Below are 21,071 nucleotides of genomic sequence, written 5' to 3' on the forward strand. Positions count from 1 at the left end.
ACTCAAAAAAAACACAAAAAAACCCCTCAATACTTACGATGAGATATTCATTGAAAAATGCCAGCGTCCTCTGCCAAGTGCAGACACAAAGATGCTGCATTGTGACAGAGGCATCTGATTGGCCACTGGCCATGATACACTGCTTACACAAGATTTTATCAGCAATATATCACAGAAACTCAATCCTGTATCATCTACTGATTATATTATTCACTTGTAATTGGACGTAGAACAGTCTGGCTTAGCACTTCTACTTATGAAATGGTGGCTGTCCTCCCTTCTCTCCAATACAGGAATCTTGGAGGCTTCCCAAGATACTCCTGTTTTTAGAATTAGTTCATGACATGCTTATCCTTTAGGCAACGGCAAGATTACAAAAAAAAAAAAAAAAACCAGTTTACACGCAAATATGTTCCACTCAATGGCTGGACCCTCATCAAGATAACTTGCATGTGCACAAGAACTACCACAGACCAAATCACCTCAGGCAGAGTTTTTGCAGAATCAGATGAACTGTATCAGGGGTGCAATTAACACAGCAAAAACTGCACCCCTGAGTGCAAGTCTTTAATGGTGTGGTCTATTGTAATGCCACAATCTGCTGTATGTGTATAGCAGGGCTAAGTATTAAGTAAACAAGTGATGTACATGTATGCATGTACGAGCCTCAAGTTTCTTGGGGGAAAGCCATCTGTAACTAGGAAAACAAGGGTCCAATGTGCTAAGATGCGAGGCATTCAGTACTATTACAGCTTAATGTCTCCGTATACAAAATTGTTCTGCAATACTTTTGTTTACTTAACCATGTAAAAGATCACAAACATTCAAGCCTAAAACAGTAAATATTGACATATGGGGTCCTTGATGCAACATTAATATTGCAATCATTCTTTCTTGGAAGTAACTGCCATTGAATTCACCAGGATTTACTTCTGAGTAAATATAACTACGAGTAGGCGACAAGACTCTGAGAGATTGCAGTTATTTGTCCAAGGAGTGAATCAGAAACCAATATGCTTTAGTGCTTTTTAGAAAGAGAAATGTACAACAAAAACCATCTTACCAAGTTCTGCGACTGTGGAAAAGCGTATTTGGTCAAGACTTCAAATATATCTCTCCTGCTGTGACCTTCTTGTTTCAAAGCAAAGCGCAAATTTCTCATGTCCTAAAATTTTAAACCACAAAGTTAAAAACAGCAAATTGAACACAAAGTGATGAGCAAACTCATCCATAAATCAGTTATACCAGCAAGTTTGGAACTTATTAAGAACTGGCTGATGTTAAACTAATATATTTTCCTTTTACTACTTTGTGCAGCAGGCTAAAACCAAAAACGTACAGTGTTTCAAATCACTAGACATTTACCTTCTACCTGCTTGGCTTCTTTTTATCTGTTGCATCCTCTGCTGCACAGCATGTTCCTCCCATGCTATGTACTTTTTGGCCCCTTAAAAGACTTTGATGATGTGTGAACTAAAGGTCTAGCGTCAGAAGAAGGCATGCTTTGCAGTGAACTGCTTTGCGATGGATGAACAGGAGTGCCAGCAAGAAGAAGGTAAAGAATTCAAGTCCAAGTATAAAGAGTTGGCCTTTTGTAGTACAATATTTATTTATTTAATTGGATTTTTAGGCCGCTCTTCCAGACTAGGTCCAGCTCAGAGCATCTTAAGGTAAAGGTCCCCTGTACAAGCACCAGGTCATTCCTGACCCATGGGGTGATGCCCCATCCCGACGTTTACTAGGCAGACTTTGTTTATGGGGTGGTTTGCCAGTGCCTTCCCCAATCATCTTCCCTTTACCCCCAGCAAGCTGGGTACTCATTTTACTGACCTCGGAAGGATGGAAGGCTGAGTCAACCTTGAGCCGACCTGAAACCAACTTCTGTTGGGATCGAAAGGTCGTGAGCACAGCTGGGCTGCAGTACTGCAGCTTACCACTCTGCGCCATGGGGCTCTTCAGAGCAGCTTACAACCATTTAAAAAGCCATAAGTTACAATAAAATTCTCTACAGCAATAAAATATAGGCACCTTCAATTATAGCAGCAATAATACTTTACTAACAAATAACAGCTAATAACAACAAAAACAAAACAAGAGCAGGAAGCAAAACAGAGGCAGGCAGGAGGAGGAGGAGGGGATGCCAGCCATATGGAAACCGTCACTGTCCTCAACCGTATGCATGGTGGAACAGCTCGGTTTTACAGGCCCTGCGGAATGCATCAAGCCCCGCAGGGCCCAAATCTCACGGGGCATAGCATTCCATCAAACCGGGGCCAGAGCCAAGAAGGCCCTGGCCAAGGACAGCCAGATACTTTTTGGGCCAGGTCAACACCAGGCAAACAGATCACAGATACTTTTATACTTCTTCTGAAACAGTAGCAACAACAAAATTAAATACTACATGTTAAAATGGCAATACATCAGTAAAGAAAAACAGACGAAGATAGACAGATGAACCGAACACCAGTGAACTACTATAACATCCATCGCCTTGGCAAGAAGAGCAATCTTGAAATTGTGATATACTTTCATTCTGCCCACCCAGCCAGAATTGCCTACTTCATCTTCACGTTCCCAGTGTGTTTCTCATCTAGAAACTGCAATGACGCAGAAAGAACTCCAACACATTCTTATTCTCCTGATCCCAGGCTTTAAGTCTCCTTAGACAGCCCAAGTCCCCCCTTTGAGGTAGTGGGACTCCCTTGGCAACTTCAACATGGCTCCATGGTATGAGGGAACGACGAAGCCTGCTCCCATGTGTTTTTCTGGCAGATATCAAGATCACAGAGGGCCCATGAGTCAGATCAATTGGCGCTTTGGCAAACTAACTGGTCAAATTGGGTTGGAGCCATACTAAATTTTTCAACTGCAGAATCGGACTTCCCTGTCTCCAGTTTACTGAACTCCATGAAATGGGGGGGGGGGGGGTTCCGCAATGAGAAGGAGAACTTTTGGCGCTCAATCTTTATTGTTACAGTCAAAGACCAGCATAGTCTTTTGGTGAAAATTGCTGCATTAGTCTGGACCCATAATATCAGCTCACCACAAGTTAAAGCAGACCTCCGATTGGCTGCTGATATGCAATTTGGGAGCAACGTCAAGCTCATCTACTCAGTAAGTGCCATGTTATTCAGTGGGTGCTACAAAAACGAAAGGGTCCTTAGAACTGCAGACATTTTTGTTTAAAAACTGTTTTGATTTGACTGTATTTTTATGTTCTGCTTTTAACTACAGTGAGCTGCCTTAAAAGCCCCTGGTCAAAAGGCAGTTTTGTTTTTTTGTTTTTGGCTGTCAAATTGCAGTCAACTTATGGTTGACCCTGTGGGGTTTTCAAGGCAAGAGACATTCAGAGGTGGTTTGCCATTATTTGGCTCTGAGTAGCAACCCTGGTATTTCTTGGTGTACTGTCATCCAAATACTAACCAGGGCTGACCCTGCTTAGCTTCCGAGATCTGATGAGATCAGGATAGCCTGGTCAGGGCAAGGGCAAGATCCAGGTTTTTAAACAACTAAGCACTGCAAAACTGTTCAGTTCAGGATTTAAGAATCAGTTTATTTTCACCTAAATTAACTATTTTCCACCAAAAAAAATTGTACATAGTGCATTTCCAGCTGGTAAAGAATTATTTTAAACCTTACCTTACAAGTAATATCTAATCCATATGAGTTTTCTCCCCTACTTGAAGCTCCTCCCATTTTCTCAATCCTTGAAATTACACCCAGAGGAACATCTAACACCACAACAGGATCCTGGTTAGGCAAAAGATAAAGTGACTTCTTCTAACAATCCACATTTTCATTGGGGGGGGGGTTTCTTTGAAATTTTGCCCTGCAACATACACATTATGTTAATTTAATGGAAACTGCCTCCCTGTGATGAAGCTTCATTATCACACAAGTCATTATTTGCTTATGAAGAAAATATTGTGCGAACAGCTGCTGGAAAAGCAGCGTTTCAAGTGTGTACCACAAACCCAACTTTGCATCTGTGCATTTATGGAACAGTCACTAGAAACTGTACACCAAATCCCATACTATCCAGCTGCCTCTCAAGCCCTGTGCTGTATGGCCTGACCTTCAGAGGTGAGGTGAGACAGGTAGCAACTAGAGACAAGGAATTTTCTGTGGTGGCACCTTGCCTTTGGAATGCCCTACCCCCATGAGGCTTGCCAGGTGCCTACTTCACTTTCAGCTGCCAGGCCAAAGCACATCTTTTCACCCAGGTTTTTTTTTTTTTTTAATCTTATCAGCTTTTTAAATGGCCTGCTCTTGTTTTTTGGAAAAAAAATTTATGCTGCTTGTATTTTTTAACTGTAAGCCGCCTCGTGCAGGACCCTGAAGAGGTAGCATCGAAATATTCTAAATAGGATAAATAAATATACTATGAGGCCACACTCTCTATCCAGACTTTAAAATGCTGCTTTTCGTGGCAGAAAGAAGCAGCCCTGGAGGGCGCCTTTATAACGGAACAGGATTGTCGTCTAAGGCAATGATCATTGTAGGTATTATCCTGTTTATACTGCACGGCCTTCAAACTTTGTAATTTCAATTACTACTTTTTTTTAAGTATACCTTGCCTTAAGCAGCTTGTTGTTCACATTGTCTTAATTCTGTACTATTGCATTGTATTATTTCTGTGACCTGCCTTCAGTCTCGGCAAGCAAGGAGGCCTATAAATAAAGAAAATAATAATAATATCCCCAACACAATTCAGGCTGTATGACTCTTCTGATTCAAACTGTTTTCTGTGTTGCTCTCAGCATTCACCAAAGGCACACAGCAACTGAATAAATACTCCACAGCATTTTAAATTCAAGCAAACCACTTAGAAGAGGCACACTTTGGATTTTTTGACCAAACAACACGAGAAACACAGCAAGTAGATTAGTACTTTGAACTCCCTCCCAGGGAAAGTTCGCCTGGCCTCATCCTTCATCGCATGATTCAAATGAAGCTTTTACAAGCACCATTATAGGTTATACGGCTTTGTAATGATTGAGCTAATAGTGAGTCTTGATGATGCTGGTTTTAATTAATATTGATTTTAGGATGTGGTTACGGACAGAATTATGTGCTGCTCACTGGCTGATGGCTGGGTTTTTATCGCAAATATATGATCGATGTTTTAGTATAATCCACCCAATGTAACCCCTTACTTCCATCACAAGTACAGCATGCTACTAGAAAGTACTTACGGATTCCACACTTCTTAAGTACATTCTGTAGTTTGTTATGTACACTCTTCCTTTAACGGGGCCATTAAACGGACACATGTAAATAACTTCCTTATCTGTGGAAGGAACCACAGTTGCACATTTAAGATGACAAAGTACATTCAAGAGATCATTTCCACCTTAAAAAACCAGCAGCAAGCAACTGCCTTCCACAGAAATAAGCAACAGAACAAGAGAAATCACTAATAATACCAAAATGCCTTCCTGCCATGTCACTTTAAGTACAGAGTAGAAGACACAAAGCAGAAACCCACACAATGTCACATGCCCAACACAGGGCTTTCAATCTGTGTTTCCTTTATAGAGCTGCTGCCCTCAGTACAGCATGGCAAACTACAATTCAAAGGACTCTCAAGTGGAATCTGCTAAGAAATTTTTCAAAAATCACAGGAATATCCCAAGTTTCTTGGTGCATCTATAGCGATTCTTTGGCTCCAACCCTACTTTTGGTTGTATTTCCTTGCCAGGAATGCCAGGAACCTCTCTTATGTTCATTTCACAAAAGAATGTTCATAAACTTTAAAGCAGCATCAGGCGACAAACCTGCATCAGTGAAAAAAGCCATCCCACTGAAAGAGCTTCCCTATCACCTAGTGTAAACATATACATACACAATGAACTTTAACCACCTGAGCAGTCATCTCCGCTTCTTTGGGAACTCTGGGAAGTGTAGTTCTGTAAAGGACGCTAGAGATCTCGGGAGAATTCCACAACACTCTCACTAAACTTCGGTGGAATTCATATAAGCATATAGTACAAATACAAGCATACCTTTCAACAGAAGCAATTCATGCATTTAGTTAAAAATCAACAAGGGATGCATGCACATACCCTGTCTTAGTACTCCACTGGTTACATCTGCACTGAACAGGAACTTTTAGTTTTGATCAAGTTTGTTATGGTTTATATGCCACATTTCAATCTACCAGATTTCATATTCAATTTCGTTCATAAACAAGGCAGGATCATTCGTAACTTACATTCAAGATTTTAAAAAAACAGTATATTTCACCTCAAACTGAAAACCTGCTCTATCCTTTAAATTAGGACTAGCCATTCCACTACTTCTTCAATTATTTTATTTAGCTATTTGTACCCCCGTCTTTCTCCCTGATGGGGACTCAAAGCAAGTACATTACAGGATTGAATTCTTCCACCAAGTCTTCCTTTGATGGAGAAAGCATCTGTGCTGGGGAAAGACTGAGTTGAAGGAAGTCCAACTTAGAGAGCCAGCGTGACATAGTGGTTAAGAGCAGTGGACTCTAATCTGGAGAACTGTGTTCGATTCCCCACTCCTCCACTTGAAGGCTGTTGGGTGACTTTGGGCCAGTCACAGTTTTCTCTGAACTCTCTCAGCCCCACCTACCACACAAGGTGCCTAGTGTGGGCAGAGGAAGGGAAGGCGATTGTAAGCCACTTTGAGGCTCCTTAGAAAAGCAGGATATAAAAACCAACTCTTCTTCTTTTTAGTCAAAGAGAGCTGAAAGATCCAATCCATTATAGAGCGCCTGATCGCCTACTCTAGACAATCTACAGAATACATTTTGTGAAGTCATTCTGCTTTAGCACTATTCTTTCTTGTGGTTTTCATTGAAGGACATCTCAGATATCATCTGAGTAGAAGTACTACAAAATGCTGTTCATTCTGATCTCCTACCTTAAATGCACCACACTCCCTCAGAAGTGAAAATCATTTTTTTTTTGGCTCTTTGCCTTTGTTAAAATGCCCAGAAACGTTGCTTAACAGCAGCTCAGCTTCTGCCTGACTTGCAAGCTCTCCACATACTGGCGTTCTATCTACTTTTAAGGTGTGGGAGCACACATGCATAACATCCCCTTCTGCCATCCAAAGTGGTACAACGGAGTCCACATGCTGTTCTTGCACATTTGAACTGGCTTTTGGAATGTTCAGTCATGTGCTTTAGTTGTCTTTTTACCTGTGATTCTCATTTCTCCTGGTATACGAGGTATCTCTTCATTGTGTTCCCAGTTAGTCCCATCTTTCATAGGCTAAAGGAGAAATAATGATAGTAAAACATGAACTCACACTATGCTGGGAAGTTTGGCAAAATCCTGTACAAGAAGCTACATAGGCCTGTAGCGCAGCCTTGGAATATCATTTGGCATCTGGGGACTCCGTTTAAAAGAATGATACATTAAAAGTTAAAGATATTACTAACTCAGGTTCTCAAGTGCAAAACTAAGACTCTTTAGACATCCTGTGATTTTTAACAAGATACATTACCTTTTTAATTGAGGAGTTGTCTAAGGAGCTTGAACTACACCTAGGTGTAGAGGATGAGGCCATACTGAGGGGATCTGCTGAGAAATCAGGAACAGAGAATGTACATTTTCATTGGAATACATACATTATTAAAAACAAAAGTTGTGCAATCTGAGGAAGGGGGGCAGAGAGGAGACTCTTAATTGCTTCCATTTTACTTATAATATTCACCGTACTAGAAAGCTTCTCACATGTTCTTATCCTAAATATATTTGGAAAATGAATTAAAATATTCAAGGTAGTTCCAACAACAGGGACTAGCCAAGCAAATACAAAACAGAACGTTTAAAGACTAGAACCCATGCAAGCTAATATTTAAATGCTTGTACATTTCCCACTTGAGAAAAAAAAAAAAACAGAAAAGATTTGACTGTTTTTTCCAAAACCATTTTAGCAAGGTTAACACACAAACACGCATGGAAAAGGAGGAGGAGGAAAACAGCAAGAGTGACCACTACTTTTCCAGTTCCAAATTCTTCCATTCCCAAACTTCAGCAGCACATAATCCACCAGAAGTCAGGGGTCTTCCCCCTTCTGAAGCAGAATGTTTTAAACAGAAATATTAGTTTTTACTGAGGAAGGAGGCTTGAGAGTTGAGTCCCTTCTCCTGATGAGACAGGTTTCAGCTACTGGTTGCGTGTTTTTGGCTACCCCAGAACTACACTGTGTTTAGTTCTCCCTAATATCATAATTTCCCTTTCTAATTACACAGTTATGTAAAAAAAAACAACCCTTTGTTTCTTTATTAGACAACATTCCCAAGAGAAAACATTGATTGTACTTGCCAGACATGGTCTTATAACGCATATGTGCAAGTCCTTTAAATTATTCAACACAGACAGCATCTCTATAACTCTTAGAACAGCCTTAAGAAGGATAGTTCTATTATGCCCATATCGCAGATGGGGGCAAGGAGACTGAGGGACTGCTTAGAATGACAATTCAAGCAATGAAGTGGTGCCTCCTGGTTGATAGCTAGTGTAGCACAGCAGCTAAAGGAATGCGCTACAATAAAAGGGGTATCGACTGCAATCTTGTGCACATTTACCTGACAGCAAGCTCCACTGAATACAATGAAATTTACTTCCATGCTCAGGATTGGGTTTCTGCATGCCAAATTACTGAACCCTTCCTTGAGACATAATTGCCTAAATTAAGAAGTACAAACAACATTTCAGGTAGTCATGTTCCTAGTTACTTAGTTACTTGCCCACTAAAACAAAAAAGTATTTCCGAATAGTCCATGAATGCATCTTAAGAGATTTTTGCTGCAAGTACTAAAATCCAATATTGACATTACTATGTAAGACACCAATTTCTTCTCCCTGTAGCAGATTATAAGAGTTGTTCCTGGAAAGCTGCCAGATTGATATTGCAGCAGAATCCAAAATGGTACTTTACCCGAGTCTCAAAATAGCTGAAACTCTCTAATTATTGAGGAGTCGTCACAGCCATTTCATATTTAATCCACAGATTTCTATTGTCTAAACTGGTTGCATCCAGCTGTAAGTCCCTATTTATATAGGGGAAGATGAACAATGCTTGGGGCTCCAGCCCCCCTGCCCCCACAAGACAATGGATTTTATTATGCAAACTAATCATGAAAAAAAATCATCTGGGATAATTTTTTCAGCTGCTACTTTATTCTTGTTAGGCTCCACCACAACCTCTCATCCTTACTTGCTAGGAAAGAGCTTGCTGCTGGCAATTTGTTTCATATAGCTATAGTTTTAATTGGTGTAATTTTAACTTTTAAAAAATTGTGGCAAGTTTCCGAACAGAAATTATTCTGGCCAAGGAATATACAAATATTTGAATTATTAAGGTTTCTCCTCCCCATGAGTGTTAAAGTAATAAAATACCCCCCAAAAAACCCATTCACTGATATTTTTGCCCTGATAAATAAAACATGCTGATCACAGGAAGATCCACAGAGGAATCAAGACCCTTTAATTTTTACTGATATAGACAAATGGTTTTCAGTTCTCTGACTTCAGGGAACCGTTTCAATTATGGTGTCTCTGCAGAGGAACCTGTGTGTATTGCAGGAGAGCCAAAGGTGCCCAATCAGTTCTTCTGAGCCAGCATGGTATAGTGGTTAAGAGCGGTGGTTCGGAGCGGTGGAGTATGATCTAGAGAACCGGGTTTGATTCCCCACTCCTCCACATGAGTAGTGGAGGCTAATCTGGTGAACTGGATTTGTTTCCCCACTCCTTCCCATGAAGCCAGCTGGTTGACCTTGGGCTAGTCACAGCTCTCTCAGCCTCACCTACCTCACAGGGTGTCTGTTGTGGGGAGGGGAAGGTGATTGTAAGCTGGTTCGATTCTCCCTTAAGTGGTAGAGAAAGTCGGCATATAAAAACCAACTCTTCTTCTTCTGGCAGACAGGCTTGGCCTACTGGAATCCAACAATTCCCTATGTAAACTCAGAATTCACCTTAGACAGAGCATACACACACTCTTTAAGAGGCAATATAATATAAGATCACTGGTGCCAGTGGAATGGTCGAAGAACACATGGTAACAGCAGGCTTGTCAAATCTAAGAAGGTTTGAGGCTGGTCACTGCTTGGATGGGAAGCCAGACCCCATTGTACCACGAGTTTTATGATGAAGGAAAAGCAAGAAATAAATATAATAAATAAATAGTGGCATCTTTGAAAGAAGCGCGTTGGTCACTGCTGATATTTGCACTGAAGCAGTTTCCAAAGAACCACTGTGTTTCCCAGAAGCCAGTTTCAAAATCACTGATATAGGTCAGCAGGAAACTGAAGCGCTGGGTGGGAACCCACCAGTGAGTAAGATAAGCCCCTGCACAGGAGGGATGGGACAGAGCGAACTGTGGGCTCTGCAACATAGAGGGAGACCAAGACGATATTCTGGGATCCCAAATGGAACAAGATATTGACCCTGAACAGAGCCAACATTCATTCTGTCAAAGGGTTTGGGAATATAAAGCATCTTCCAAATTACTTTTCTGCTGCTAAAGGCAAAAATGTGTGTGAGACTGCTCTATTTACTTAACAAATCCTTCTGCATCCTTTTAGGATGACAGTGTAGTAATGCCTCTGAAAAACAATTCACTCTGGGACCATGAACCAGGCGCTGAACGACCTGAGGTACAACATCAAACTGCATGTTCACTCTGCTGGGAATGGCTGCAACCCTCTTAAGTCTCTGCACATTTCCTACGAACCGTCTGGCTCAAAAAATTATACCCACATACGATACAGAGATGTCAAAGAGCCTGAAGCAGGTAAATAGATGCTTCCTCTTTCAGCTTTACACACTATCAGCAGCTGCCTTTATAAGTTTCAGTGAAAGCACACCAAAGCCATGCATTTTAACGCTCCAATTACTGTAGGCGTGCACTATCTCAATTCACATTTCTTGGATTCTCACTGCACAGTGAAGCTGAAACTAAACCTGTCAGCAAGAAAACAGGAAGCCCTCTACTGATTCCTACAACTGATCCTTTTCAGAGGAAGGATGCACATTCTTCAGAAGAGTTACTGTACCTCCTAACATTTCTAGGAAAACATCTGCTCAGACTAGCTGGCTTAGACCAGATGGCAGCGTCATGCCAGTCTAGGGGAGATCTCCACCTTGGGCCAGATGATCTAGCTCAAAGATGGGGTTTTCTCCTTGTTTGTTTCCACTGCAGCCCTCCAAATAACCTTGGTTTTTGTCCATGGCCCATTTTCAGTTCGACCTGGAAAAGCCTCCAGCCCACAGAGCTACACTGTTCTTCTCAGCGCCTACTATCAATACCTTGGTGACACAACTACAAATTTTCTTCAACCAGCAGTTGACTTCCAGACCACCATTTAGGAATCACTGTCAATACCTGCTGCATTCAGTTCGTCAAATATTTTTAGCTGCAAGAACAAGGAAACGCTTCCTTCAAGATACGTAACTTAAAGGTCTTCTTTGCCCTAAAAGCACTACACTGAACACTGATCTGTCTTTGAGAGCTATATTAGAAAGTGGGACCGAGAAGGTGCATGTAGTCCTCGGCTATACAACTGAATCACGCAGAGAAAGTAATAAGGTTCACAGCTTCTGCAAGGAATGGGAAAAGAACATACATCTCCTTTAGTGGAGAAGGAAGGCCCAAGCCCACAAAGCTTTCCTCAAGGCAAGCAAGCTAGATGTTATAGATTTAAAATGACACAAAAGAAACCTATGAAAAGCTCGATTCAGAGCATCTCAAAGTGCAGGGGATAAGCAACAAAATGTGACCGCCTACTTCGTTCAGCCATCACCCAGTGGAATTTGGGGGGGCAAAAAAATGAATGAATTTCCTTTTAAATCTCAGTACCCAATCTTAAACCAATAATTTGGTGCATTTCTGTACCACCTTTCCTCCAGGGAGCTCAGTTACATACATAGCCATGGGCATAACCCCCTCCTCCTATTTCACCCTCATAACCACCTTGCAGGGTAGGTTAGGCTGAGAGTGACTGACCAAAGTCACGAAGCTGCATGACAACCGTGTATCTGAACCCAGTTTTTTCTGGTCTTAGTCCAGCCCTCTAATCTTTAGACCACAGTGGCTGAACAAAGCAACATGTACGTCATGACAATGCTGGCTACAGATGTGCTAATGGCAATCAATTTTAACTGCTTGCAATTTATTTCCAGCTGTGAACTGGTTCACATGCTTACCTGTCCTGACAATCGTCTTTTTGTGGTGGTGCAGTGAATACATGTGTGCATACCACACAGATGCACACCCACCACACATGTAACATCACAAAGGAATTTCACGTGGAGATGTAAATTCTACAGTCTTAGGGGTGGAGACCGGTCCTTTGAACAGGACTAACACATGAAACTAAACTATGAAACAGCCTTTTCTCAAGTCTGACCATTGGTCCATTTAGCTCAGTGCTGTTTACTCTCACAGAGCCCTCCAGGGGCTCAGGCAGAGAAGGGTCTTTCCCAACACCTTCTCCCTTGGACGTTTTAACCAGACATTCGACAGACCGAACTTGCAACCTTTTCTGCACGTAAAGCATGTACCCTTGAAACACAGCCCCTTCCAATGTTATATAAGTGTCAGAGGTGGAGCACATGGCCCCACAAGAAAAGAATACAGCTGGGCCTGGTAAACACATGAGTGAGCCTTAGACCAAAAGCATTTCTGAACTCTTCAAACCAGAGCCAGGGTGGTACAGCAGTGGGAATGCCAAACCAGGACCAGGGAGACCAGGGTCCATGTTCTTCTCTGTCATGTAGCTCACTGAGGTATCTGTACAGCAGCAGCAACAGGAAGTGGCTTGAGAACATCCCTGATGCCACTGGCCTCTAACCATCTTTTACCTCCATCACATCTGCATGTTTGGAGTTTGAGACCGGTCCCCTGCAGCCTGAAAGCCCCACAATTCCCTACCAAGCAGAGCTGAAGCTACAGTGTGGCATGGCAGGGAAAGTGGGAAAAAAGCTCTTTAAAGGGTCAAAGGGGTGGGGGAATGGCACATAGCCATGAGCTACCCCATGCCATTTTTTAAAGCAGAGCTTAACTCCACTCTGCCCCAATGATGGCAATGAAGGGAGTATTCACATGCACGCTACCCTGCAGCCACTACGAAGAATCCCTTTTGGACCAAAGCAAAGTAGGCTTTTTTTGGGGGGTATCTGGTTTAAAGGAGAAAGACCCAGGTAGTATACTTGAGTCATGCAGATGGTTCCCATTTATTTTGGAAGATTCCTGCATTCCATGAAGGGAAAGGTCTCCGTCCTGTGTGGAAATGGTCTCGGTGACCTTGGGCCAGTCACAACCTCTCAGCCTAACCTATCCGCACAACAATGTGAGGATAAAAAGCAAGGGAAAGGGAGCCTACCGGTATGTATGATATACCCTGAGCTCCTCAAAGGAAGGACTGGATAAAAACAGGATATTTTTCCTTTCCTATCAACTTACTCACTTTTACAAAAAATACTAGGCGAGAAAGCAGCAGATGATGAACATATGTGTATGTCTGTGCATGATACAGGCACAGATGAAAGTACAGTGAGAAAACACGTTATGCAACTAATGGCATCCTTCCACTTAGTAATACAGAATTTCTTCTTCATACATTTTACAACAGCATTAAATTACCCTGATATAACAAGACTAAAAAAAGCTGATCTGAAGCAAACACAAAAAAGTGCTAAGCGGAACCTAATTGTTCTGCAGGATGTATAAAATTGAATTGTTCAGGGTGGAATTTTTATAAAGGGAGCAGGGCTGCCATTTTAATGTCTGAGAAGAAATTGCATCATTTGTTGAATGTATTATCCTGTTTTTACTGCATTTTTTAAATTTTATGTAATCCACCTTCACTCTCAGCAAGGCAGACTATATGTAAAATAAGATGATCTACAAACTATGTTTACACAATTACAGTTAAGTTTGCTCATTAAAAGATTGCTACCATGCAAATGTACTTATCTGGGCTGGATAAGTCCCCATGTAGGAAGTAAGTATCCGGGTGGGCTGGCACAAAAGCAGCCTGCACTATACTCTCCTTTTAAATTAAATACAGTGAAATACAATGAGTATCCAGCTTGCTGGGGGTAAAGGGAAGATGACTGGGGAAGGCACTGGCAAACCACCTCGTAAACAAAGTCTGCCTAGGAAACGTCGGGATGTGACGTCACCCCATGGGTCAGGAATGACCCGGTACTTGCACAGGGGACCTTTACCTTTACCATGCAAATGTACTTATCTGGGCTGGATAAGTCCCCATGTAGGAAAAACATATATTCAGAAGTAAGTATCGGGGCTTGCACAAAAGCAGCCTGCAATGTATTACTCTCCTTTTAAATTAAATACAGTGACATCATATGAAAGCATAAAGCTGCCACATACTTCAAGCTCTGCTTTGGCATTTTCTACTACAACTGGCAACAGCTTTCCAAGTCCTAATGCACACAAAGGCCTTTCCCACAACCAGCCAGCTAAGAACCTTTAACTGGAGATTCTGTTGCCTGAAACTGGAACTTTTTGAGGGAAGCTGCCATGGATCAGTGGTCAAGCCCATGCTGTGTGTACAAAGCTTGACCACTGAGCCATGGCAACTTCCCTCAAAAAGTAAAGTTACATATAAATAGCACACGGTGCCTTATGCAAAGCCAGCACCTACTGCAGTCAAACTGTGAGCCTGCCAGCATCTAACATCAGCACTGGCACGACAGGGTCTTAAGACCTGGAAAATTTGCCTCTTTCCTCCTTCATTTGTCAATCTGCTAAGACAGCGGGGGGAATCACACCATACCTTAAGAACGTAAGTGAAGAACATCAGAAAACAACTATTATTTAATGTGCAAGGAATATATTCAATATGAATAATATTAATCAATGAAATAGGCCTTGGGCACAGAAAAGCTGATGCGTGTATATGCTGGGCCGCAGCAACATTTTGCTAGACCTGACAAACATGCCCTCGACATCTCATACATAAAATGCTATAAGACATTAGAGAAGAATCTCAATTTTCTCAAATGGCAGAAATAAACGATTCTCAAGGAAACAAATATACTTACAGCTCAGACTGGCCCCAGTAAAGTGTACCCATTTCCCACCTCACACTAAGGCCCTACACATAAAAATATGCACATGTACACACACAGGCATGGCATGGGCGGAGGGAACATGCTACAGTTCATAAAATGCCTATGGGACACATCAATATGGGGAGAGCTACATTTTAAGTAGTAGAAAATGCTGAGATGTACAGTGGGCAAAAGTGCTATAACACATTACGGAACAAGCACGGGGGGCATGGTAACTATTCTTAACCAACAGATGCGTGCAGACATACATGAGAGAGTTGCATAAAGGCACAGGGATGTGGTAAAGCGAATGACAAGAATGCCCATTGCAAACAATGGGAGAGGTCTGAGAGCACACTGGATATAATGGGAGACAGGAATGCCAATTGACTTGCATGGGTTGAAGGTTGAAATACATTACCGCACACAAAAGTTGCAACACAAATGTGGAACAGATTTCCAGACACCTGCCTTAGGCATGGAATTACAGCCCCCCAGAGTGTAATGATGATCTCTGGGCCCAGATAGACTGCTCTGGGCCTAGAACAAAAGTCCCCAAAGTGGAATGCAGTCCCTGGGAGTGGTAATTTTTAAGACAGGAATGACAGTCCCTGGCTGTAGCAATGACAGCCCTCCAAGTGCAATGACACTCCCTGGGAGTAGCAAGTGTCCGGTGTCTGGAATAACTGGCCCTGAGTAGAAAAATGGACCTTGGAACAAGATAAACTACACTGGGATTAGAATGGTGACCCCCAAAGTGGAATAACAGCCCCTGTGACTGAAATCAGTGCTCTGAGACTAGAATGGCAGCCCTGGGACCCAGATAAGCTGCTCTGGGCCTAGAATGACAGCCCCAGAGTGGAATGACGGCCCTGGGTGTGGCAGAAGTGTTCTGGGACTGGAATGACAGAACACTTCTTTTGTGCCCAGGGAGTTTCATTCCACTCTGGGGCCCATCATTCCATTCCAAAGCAGTCTATCTGGGCCCAGAGACCAATCTTTCAGGCCCAATTCAGGTCTCTCTAAAGCCGTTCCGCATTTTTATTGCAACTTTTGTTTGCTTAAATGCCTTTCAATGGAGCCCATGAAAGTCAATTGGCATTTCTGACTCCATTATACCCAATGGGCCTTCAGGCATCTGTCACTGCTTTCAGTGGAAAAAAAAGCAAGAGTCCAGCAGCACCTTAAAGGCCAACAACATTTCTGGCAGGGTATGAGCTTTCGTGAGCCACAGCTCACTTCTTCAGGCTTACGAAAGCTCATACCCTGCCAGACGTTTTGTCAGTCATTAAGGTGCTACTGGACTCTTGCTTTTTCCTGCTGCTACAGACAGCAGGACCTGCTTCCAGTGGGCATTGCTGCCATTCGTTTTAGCACATCCCAAGGCACAAACTCTCTGGGAGCTCACTGACCCACCCTGGCCTGCTCAGCACATGTACCTGAAACCAGGAAACCATCGTTTCAAGGTGAGGGGTGGGGAGCATACATACCCTTTAAAGGAGTAGAAAAGGGCAAGAGTCCAGTAGCACCTTAAAGACTAACAAAAGTAGTGAGCTTGTGGCTCACAAAAGCTAATACCCTACCAGAAAATATTCTTGTTCGTCTTTAAGGTGCTCCTGGACTCTTGCCCTTTTCTACTACTGCAGACAGACTAACACGGCTACCCACTGTGGAATACCCTTTAAAGCACTGGTTCCCAACCGGGGGTCCATGGACCCCCAGGGGTCCGCGAGAACTAAATTAAGGTCCGCGAAACAAAGTGATAAATCCATAATAAATTAACATTTTCAATTAAAATTTCTCTATTATAAAAATATATATTCAAATATTATTCTAAGTTTAATGTTTAACTAAAAGTTATGATTAAAGTTTATTTTCAAATTCTCTGAATTTTTATTTTGAACCTGCACCGAACAAAAAAGTCCTAGTGGTCCCTGGTCAAAAAAAGGTTGGGAACCACTGCTTTAAAGCGTTTGAATAAGTTTAAGACAAAAAAGGGCATTTCCTTATTAAAGATTAACAGCCCCTCTGAGAGCAGAAATACATACCCCCCCCGGGGAGGGGGCCGAAGGAAAGAGAGCAAGTTCGAGTGCCACCTGTTGCCCTGACAGGCTAGCTTTCTACATGCAAGGAACCCGTTCAAAGCAAAGAAACGTTTTGGGGTAAAGGCGTTATCTTGACCCTCCTTCCTTCTTTGAAGTGGTTCAAGTCCAGTCCGCCAGCTCACTTTGCAGAGCGGGCAGCCCCAGGCCTCAGCCCAACCTCCCCTTTCGGGACAGGGGCCCTCAGGCGGCCAGCCGCCCGCCCCTCACTCACCCACCTACCGGTGGTCGCTGCCGCCTGGTCTCCTCCTCCTTCGTCGTCGCCCTCCTCCCCTCACCGCCCCCGAACCTTTTTGCTCTCTCTCTCTCCCCCCCCCCGCCCCTTACCTCAGCCCTCTTGTCACGTGACTCCAGCTGACAGGAAACCGCCGCCCACTTTCGCCGTTCAGCCGCAGACGGAGAAGGTTTCCTTTTTTCTTTTTAATGGAGAAAGCGGGTGGGAACCGAACGGCGCGCGGGGGGGGGGGAATTCGAGACGCAGTGCATTCTGGGGGACGTAGTCCGCTGGGCCTCGGGACGTTCTTTATGCACCACGTGACTGCAGGAGGTGACGAGGGGCCGCGGTGTCCGTTGGGAGTCGTAGTCCCCCTTTTCTGGGTGGCTTTTTTTGTTGCTAACGTCAGTTGAGTATGAGCCCCGTGGCGCAGAGTGGTAAGCTGCAGTACTGCAGTCAAAAGCTCTGCTCACGACCTGAGCTCGATCCCAACGGAAGTTGGTTTCAGGTAGCCGGCTCAAGGTTGACTCAGCCTCCCATCCTTCCGAGGTCGGTGAAATGAGTACCCAGCTTGCTGGGGGTAAAGGGAAGATGACTGGGGAAGGCACTGGCAAACCACCCCGCAAACAAAGTCTGCCTAGGAAACGTCGGGATGTGACGTCACCCCATGGGTCAGGAATGACCCGGTGCTTGCACAGGGGACCTTTACCTTTAACGTCAGTTGAGCAGCCCTCTGGGGAGAAAATCAATAGGGCCAGGTGATGAAGTTGGGGAAACCGGACTGTTTATTGTCCGACTGTCGCGCCTGACAATTGCAACTTCGCACACAGGTTGCGATCATTGTGAGATGCTGCTACTCTATTTAATGGGTTATAACAAGAGAGGGGGGCCCTGACCTGGATGGCCCAGGCTAGCCTGATCCGGTCAGATCTCAGAAGCTAAGCAGGGTCAGCCCTGGTTAGTATTTGGATGGGAGGCCACCAAGGAATACCAGGGTTGCTGTGCAGAGGAAGGCACTGGCAAACCACCTCCGTTAGTCTCTTGCCATGAAAACCCCTAAAGGGGGCGCCATAAGTCGGCTGCGACTTGACACACACACACACACAACAAGAGAGGGGAGCTCTTTTGCTAAGCAGTTTTGCTCTTGCTCTCAGTTTCCACCACTTATTCTTTTGCCTGACGGCATCCTTTTTTAAGTGGTTCGTGAACGCACCCGCCCTTCCAGACATCATGGATCTAGAACAGTTTTTGTACGCCATCGCCTATTGTGTGTGTGTGTGTGTAATGTGCCGTCAAGTCGCAGCCGACTTATGGCGACCCCTTTTGGGGTTTTCATGGCAAGAGACTAACAGAGGTGGTTTGCCAGTGCCTTCCTCTGCACAGCAACCCTGGTATTCCTCGGTGGTCTCCCATCCAAATACTAACCAGGGCTGACCCTGCTTAGCTCCTGAAATCTGACCAGATCAGGCTAGCCTGGGCCATCCAGGTTAATTTACTGACATTTTTTTTTAAATAGTTTAACTGAATGAGATCAAGACAATTTCAGACATTCTCCATAACAGCAGCAGCATTTCTCCGCATTGGAACAATGACAGGAATCACATCAGAGTAGCCGTCTTTTTAAAGTACCACTTCGTATGCACTGAGGGGCCTTTGCCAAGCACCGTTCGGGGAGTTGAACCGGCCCTGCTCTCTCCCCCTCCCGCTGCTCCTCTTTCTCTCGGAGGCTCCAGGTTGTGCTGACCTCGATTTCTCAGCTGCTGGCTTCATCCTATTTAAAGCCCGTTTCCCCCACCTTGTCCTTTTACAGCACAGACGCTGAATCCAAAGCCGCATAGCTGAAGCAGGCATTGCCCTGCAGTAAAATGAGCCACCGGTGGAGGCTCGGGCAGAACAAATGTAGAAATGCCAGAGATGCACATGCGGCTTGCGGAGGCCCAGCACAAATGCTCATTTGAGGCCACAGAAGCATGCATCCGATTTGTCTCAGCTGCACTGCAAACAACGAGAATTTTTCCTCCCACTTTGACAATGTTTAGAGTCCAAGACCAGCAGTTGACTGACGGAAAACACAGAACAGACAAAGTCATGTATATACTTATACTTAGAAGAGTTGGTTTTTATATGCCAACTTTTGCTACCATTTAAGGAAGGATCAAACTGTCTTACAATCACCTTCCCCTCCCCACAACAGACACCCTGTGAGGTAGGTGGGGCTAAGAGAGTTCTAACAGAGCTGTGACTAGCCCAAGGTCACCCAGCTGGCTTCATGTGTCGGAGTGGGGAAACAAATCCAGTTCACCAGATTAGGGTCCGCCTCTAGGGTTGCCAGGTTCCTCTTTGCCACAGGCAGGAGGTTTTTGGGGCGGAGCCTGAAGAGGGTGGAGTTTGGGGAGAGGAGGGACTTCAATGCCATAGAGTCCAATTGCCAAAGTGGCTATTTTCTCCAGGTGGACTGATCTCTATCTGCTGGAGATGGTAATAGCAGGAGATCTCCAGCTATTACCTGGAGGTTGGCAACCCTATCCGCCGCTCATGTGGAAGAGTGGGGAATCAAACCCGGTTCTCCAGATCAGAGTCCACCGCTCCAAACCACCACTCTTAACCACTACACCTCGCTGGCTCTTACCATATAGAATTCATCACAGCTAGAGACAGGGGAGGCTTCTCTCTGGCGTTGCAAGGAATCACATGGGGCAGACCTAGCAATTGCTGTCATACCAATGAAAAGTTCCCTCTGTATGGAGATGCAAAAGACCTCAAATTACTGGCAGCTGGGGCAAGCAAAACAAAACTGTCCTGAAGGTGCCTCCGGACTTCAAACAAAGCCCAGACTAGAATAAATGTCGTTAGCCTTTCAGGTGCCACTGGACTTCTGTTTTGTTTTGCTACAGTAGACTAACCTGGCTCCCAACTGGGGCAAGCAACCTGCACAAATCTCCCCGTCAGGTTTCCCAGCAGCAGGTGTTTGGCTACTAGTGGAAGAACTGAGTGGTGCAAAGTGAGCGTCCAATTTCGCTCCCTCATCACAGAGGGAATCTGTCCTAACACTGTCAAGGAGACCCAATGCTTAGGACCAAGCCCACCTCCAGCATTCCATGTCCTCCTACATTGCATCACTGGATCATTTTGTTTTCTCCCATTTTTACTCATTATGTATTTGATATTTAACTTGTGATATTGAGGGCGTTCCTGCCGAGTAACTTAGGCCTGCACAAGGGAGTGTGTTTCTAAGGGACGGGGAGGACACCTGAAGTTGCATGTTTTTAAAACTCTGGGACGTGGCGGAAAGATACCAGCTGGATATTAGGGGAAATGTTGTGCAGTAAGAGACGTCAACCCATGGGTCAGGAATGACCTGGTGCTTGCACAGGGGACTACCTTTACCTTTTAAAGAGTAGTTCAGCAGTGGGATTAGCTGCCTAGGAAGGTGGCGAGCTCCCCCTCACTGGCAGTCTTCGAGCAGCAGCAGGACAAACACCTGTCAGGGGTGCATTGAGCAGGGGGTTGGACTAGATGGCCTGTATGGCCCCTTCCAGCTCTATGATTGTCTTCCATGTGATCTGGGAAACCATGACTTTTGAATTAGAACGTCTGCACTGTAACATAGGTAGGGTTGCCAACCTCCAGGTACTCGCTGGAGATCTCCTGCTATTACAACTGATCTCCAGGTGACAGAGATCAGTTCACCTGGAG

The 21,071-nt window shown here is 44.1% G+C and overlaps 1 protein-coding gene across 2 annotated transcripts in view; it reads right to left on the minus strand.

Annotated features, from left to right (window-relative positions):
* The window catches only part of MTM1 (myotubularin 1), a 30,809-nt gene extending 23,569 nt beyond the window's left edge, over positions 1–7,240 (minus strand). For both annotated transcript variants that reach the window (XM_056859172.1, XM_056859171.1), the window contains exons 1-4: positions 7,172–7,240; positions 5,196–5,290; positions 3,640–3,750; positions 1,064–1,165 (exon numbers count right to left, since the gene is read on the minus strand). In XM_056859172.1, the coding sequence (XP_056715150.1) occupies positions 1,064–1,165; positions 3,640–3,750; positions 5,196–5,290; positions 7,172–7,184 (321 nt within the window). In that variant the 5' untranslated portion in view covers positions 7,185–7,240. The remainder of the gene's footprint in view (positions 1–1,063; positions 1,166–3,639; positions 3,751–5,195; positions 5,291–7,171) is intronic.
* Between the last annotated feature and the right edge of the window lie 13,831 nt (positions 7,241–21,071).

Source organism: Euleptes europaea, chromosome 13 (assembly GCF_029931775.1).
Source record: "Euleptes europaea isolate rEulEur1 chromosome 13, rEulEur1.hap1, whole genome shotgun sequence".
Taxonomy (NCBI): Eukaryota; Metazoa; Chordata; class Lepidosauria; order Squamata; family Sphaerodactylidae; genus Euleptes; species Euleptes europaea.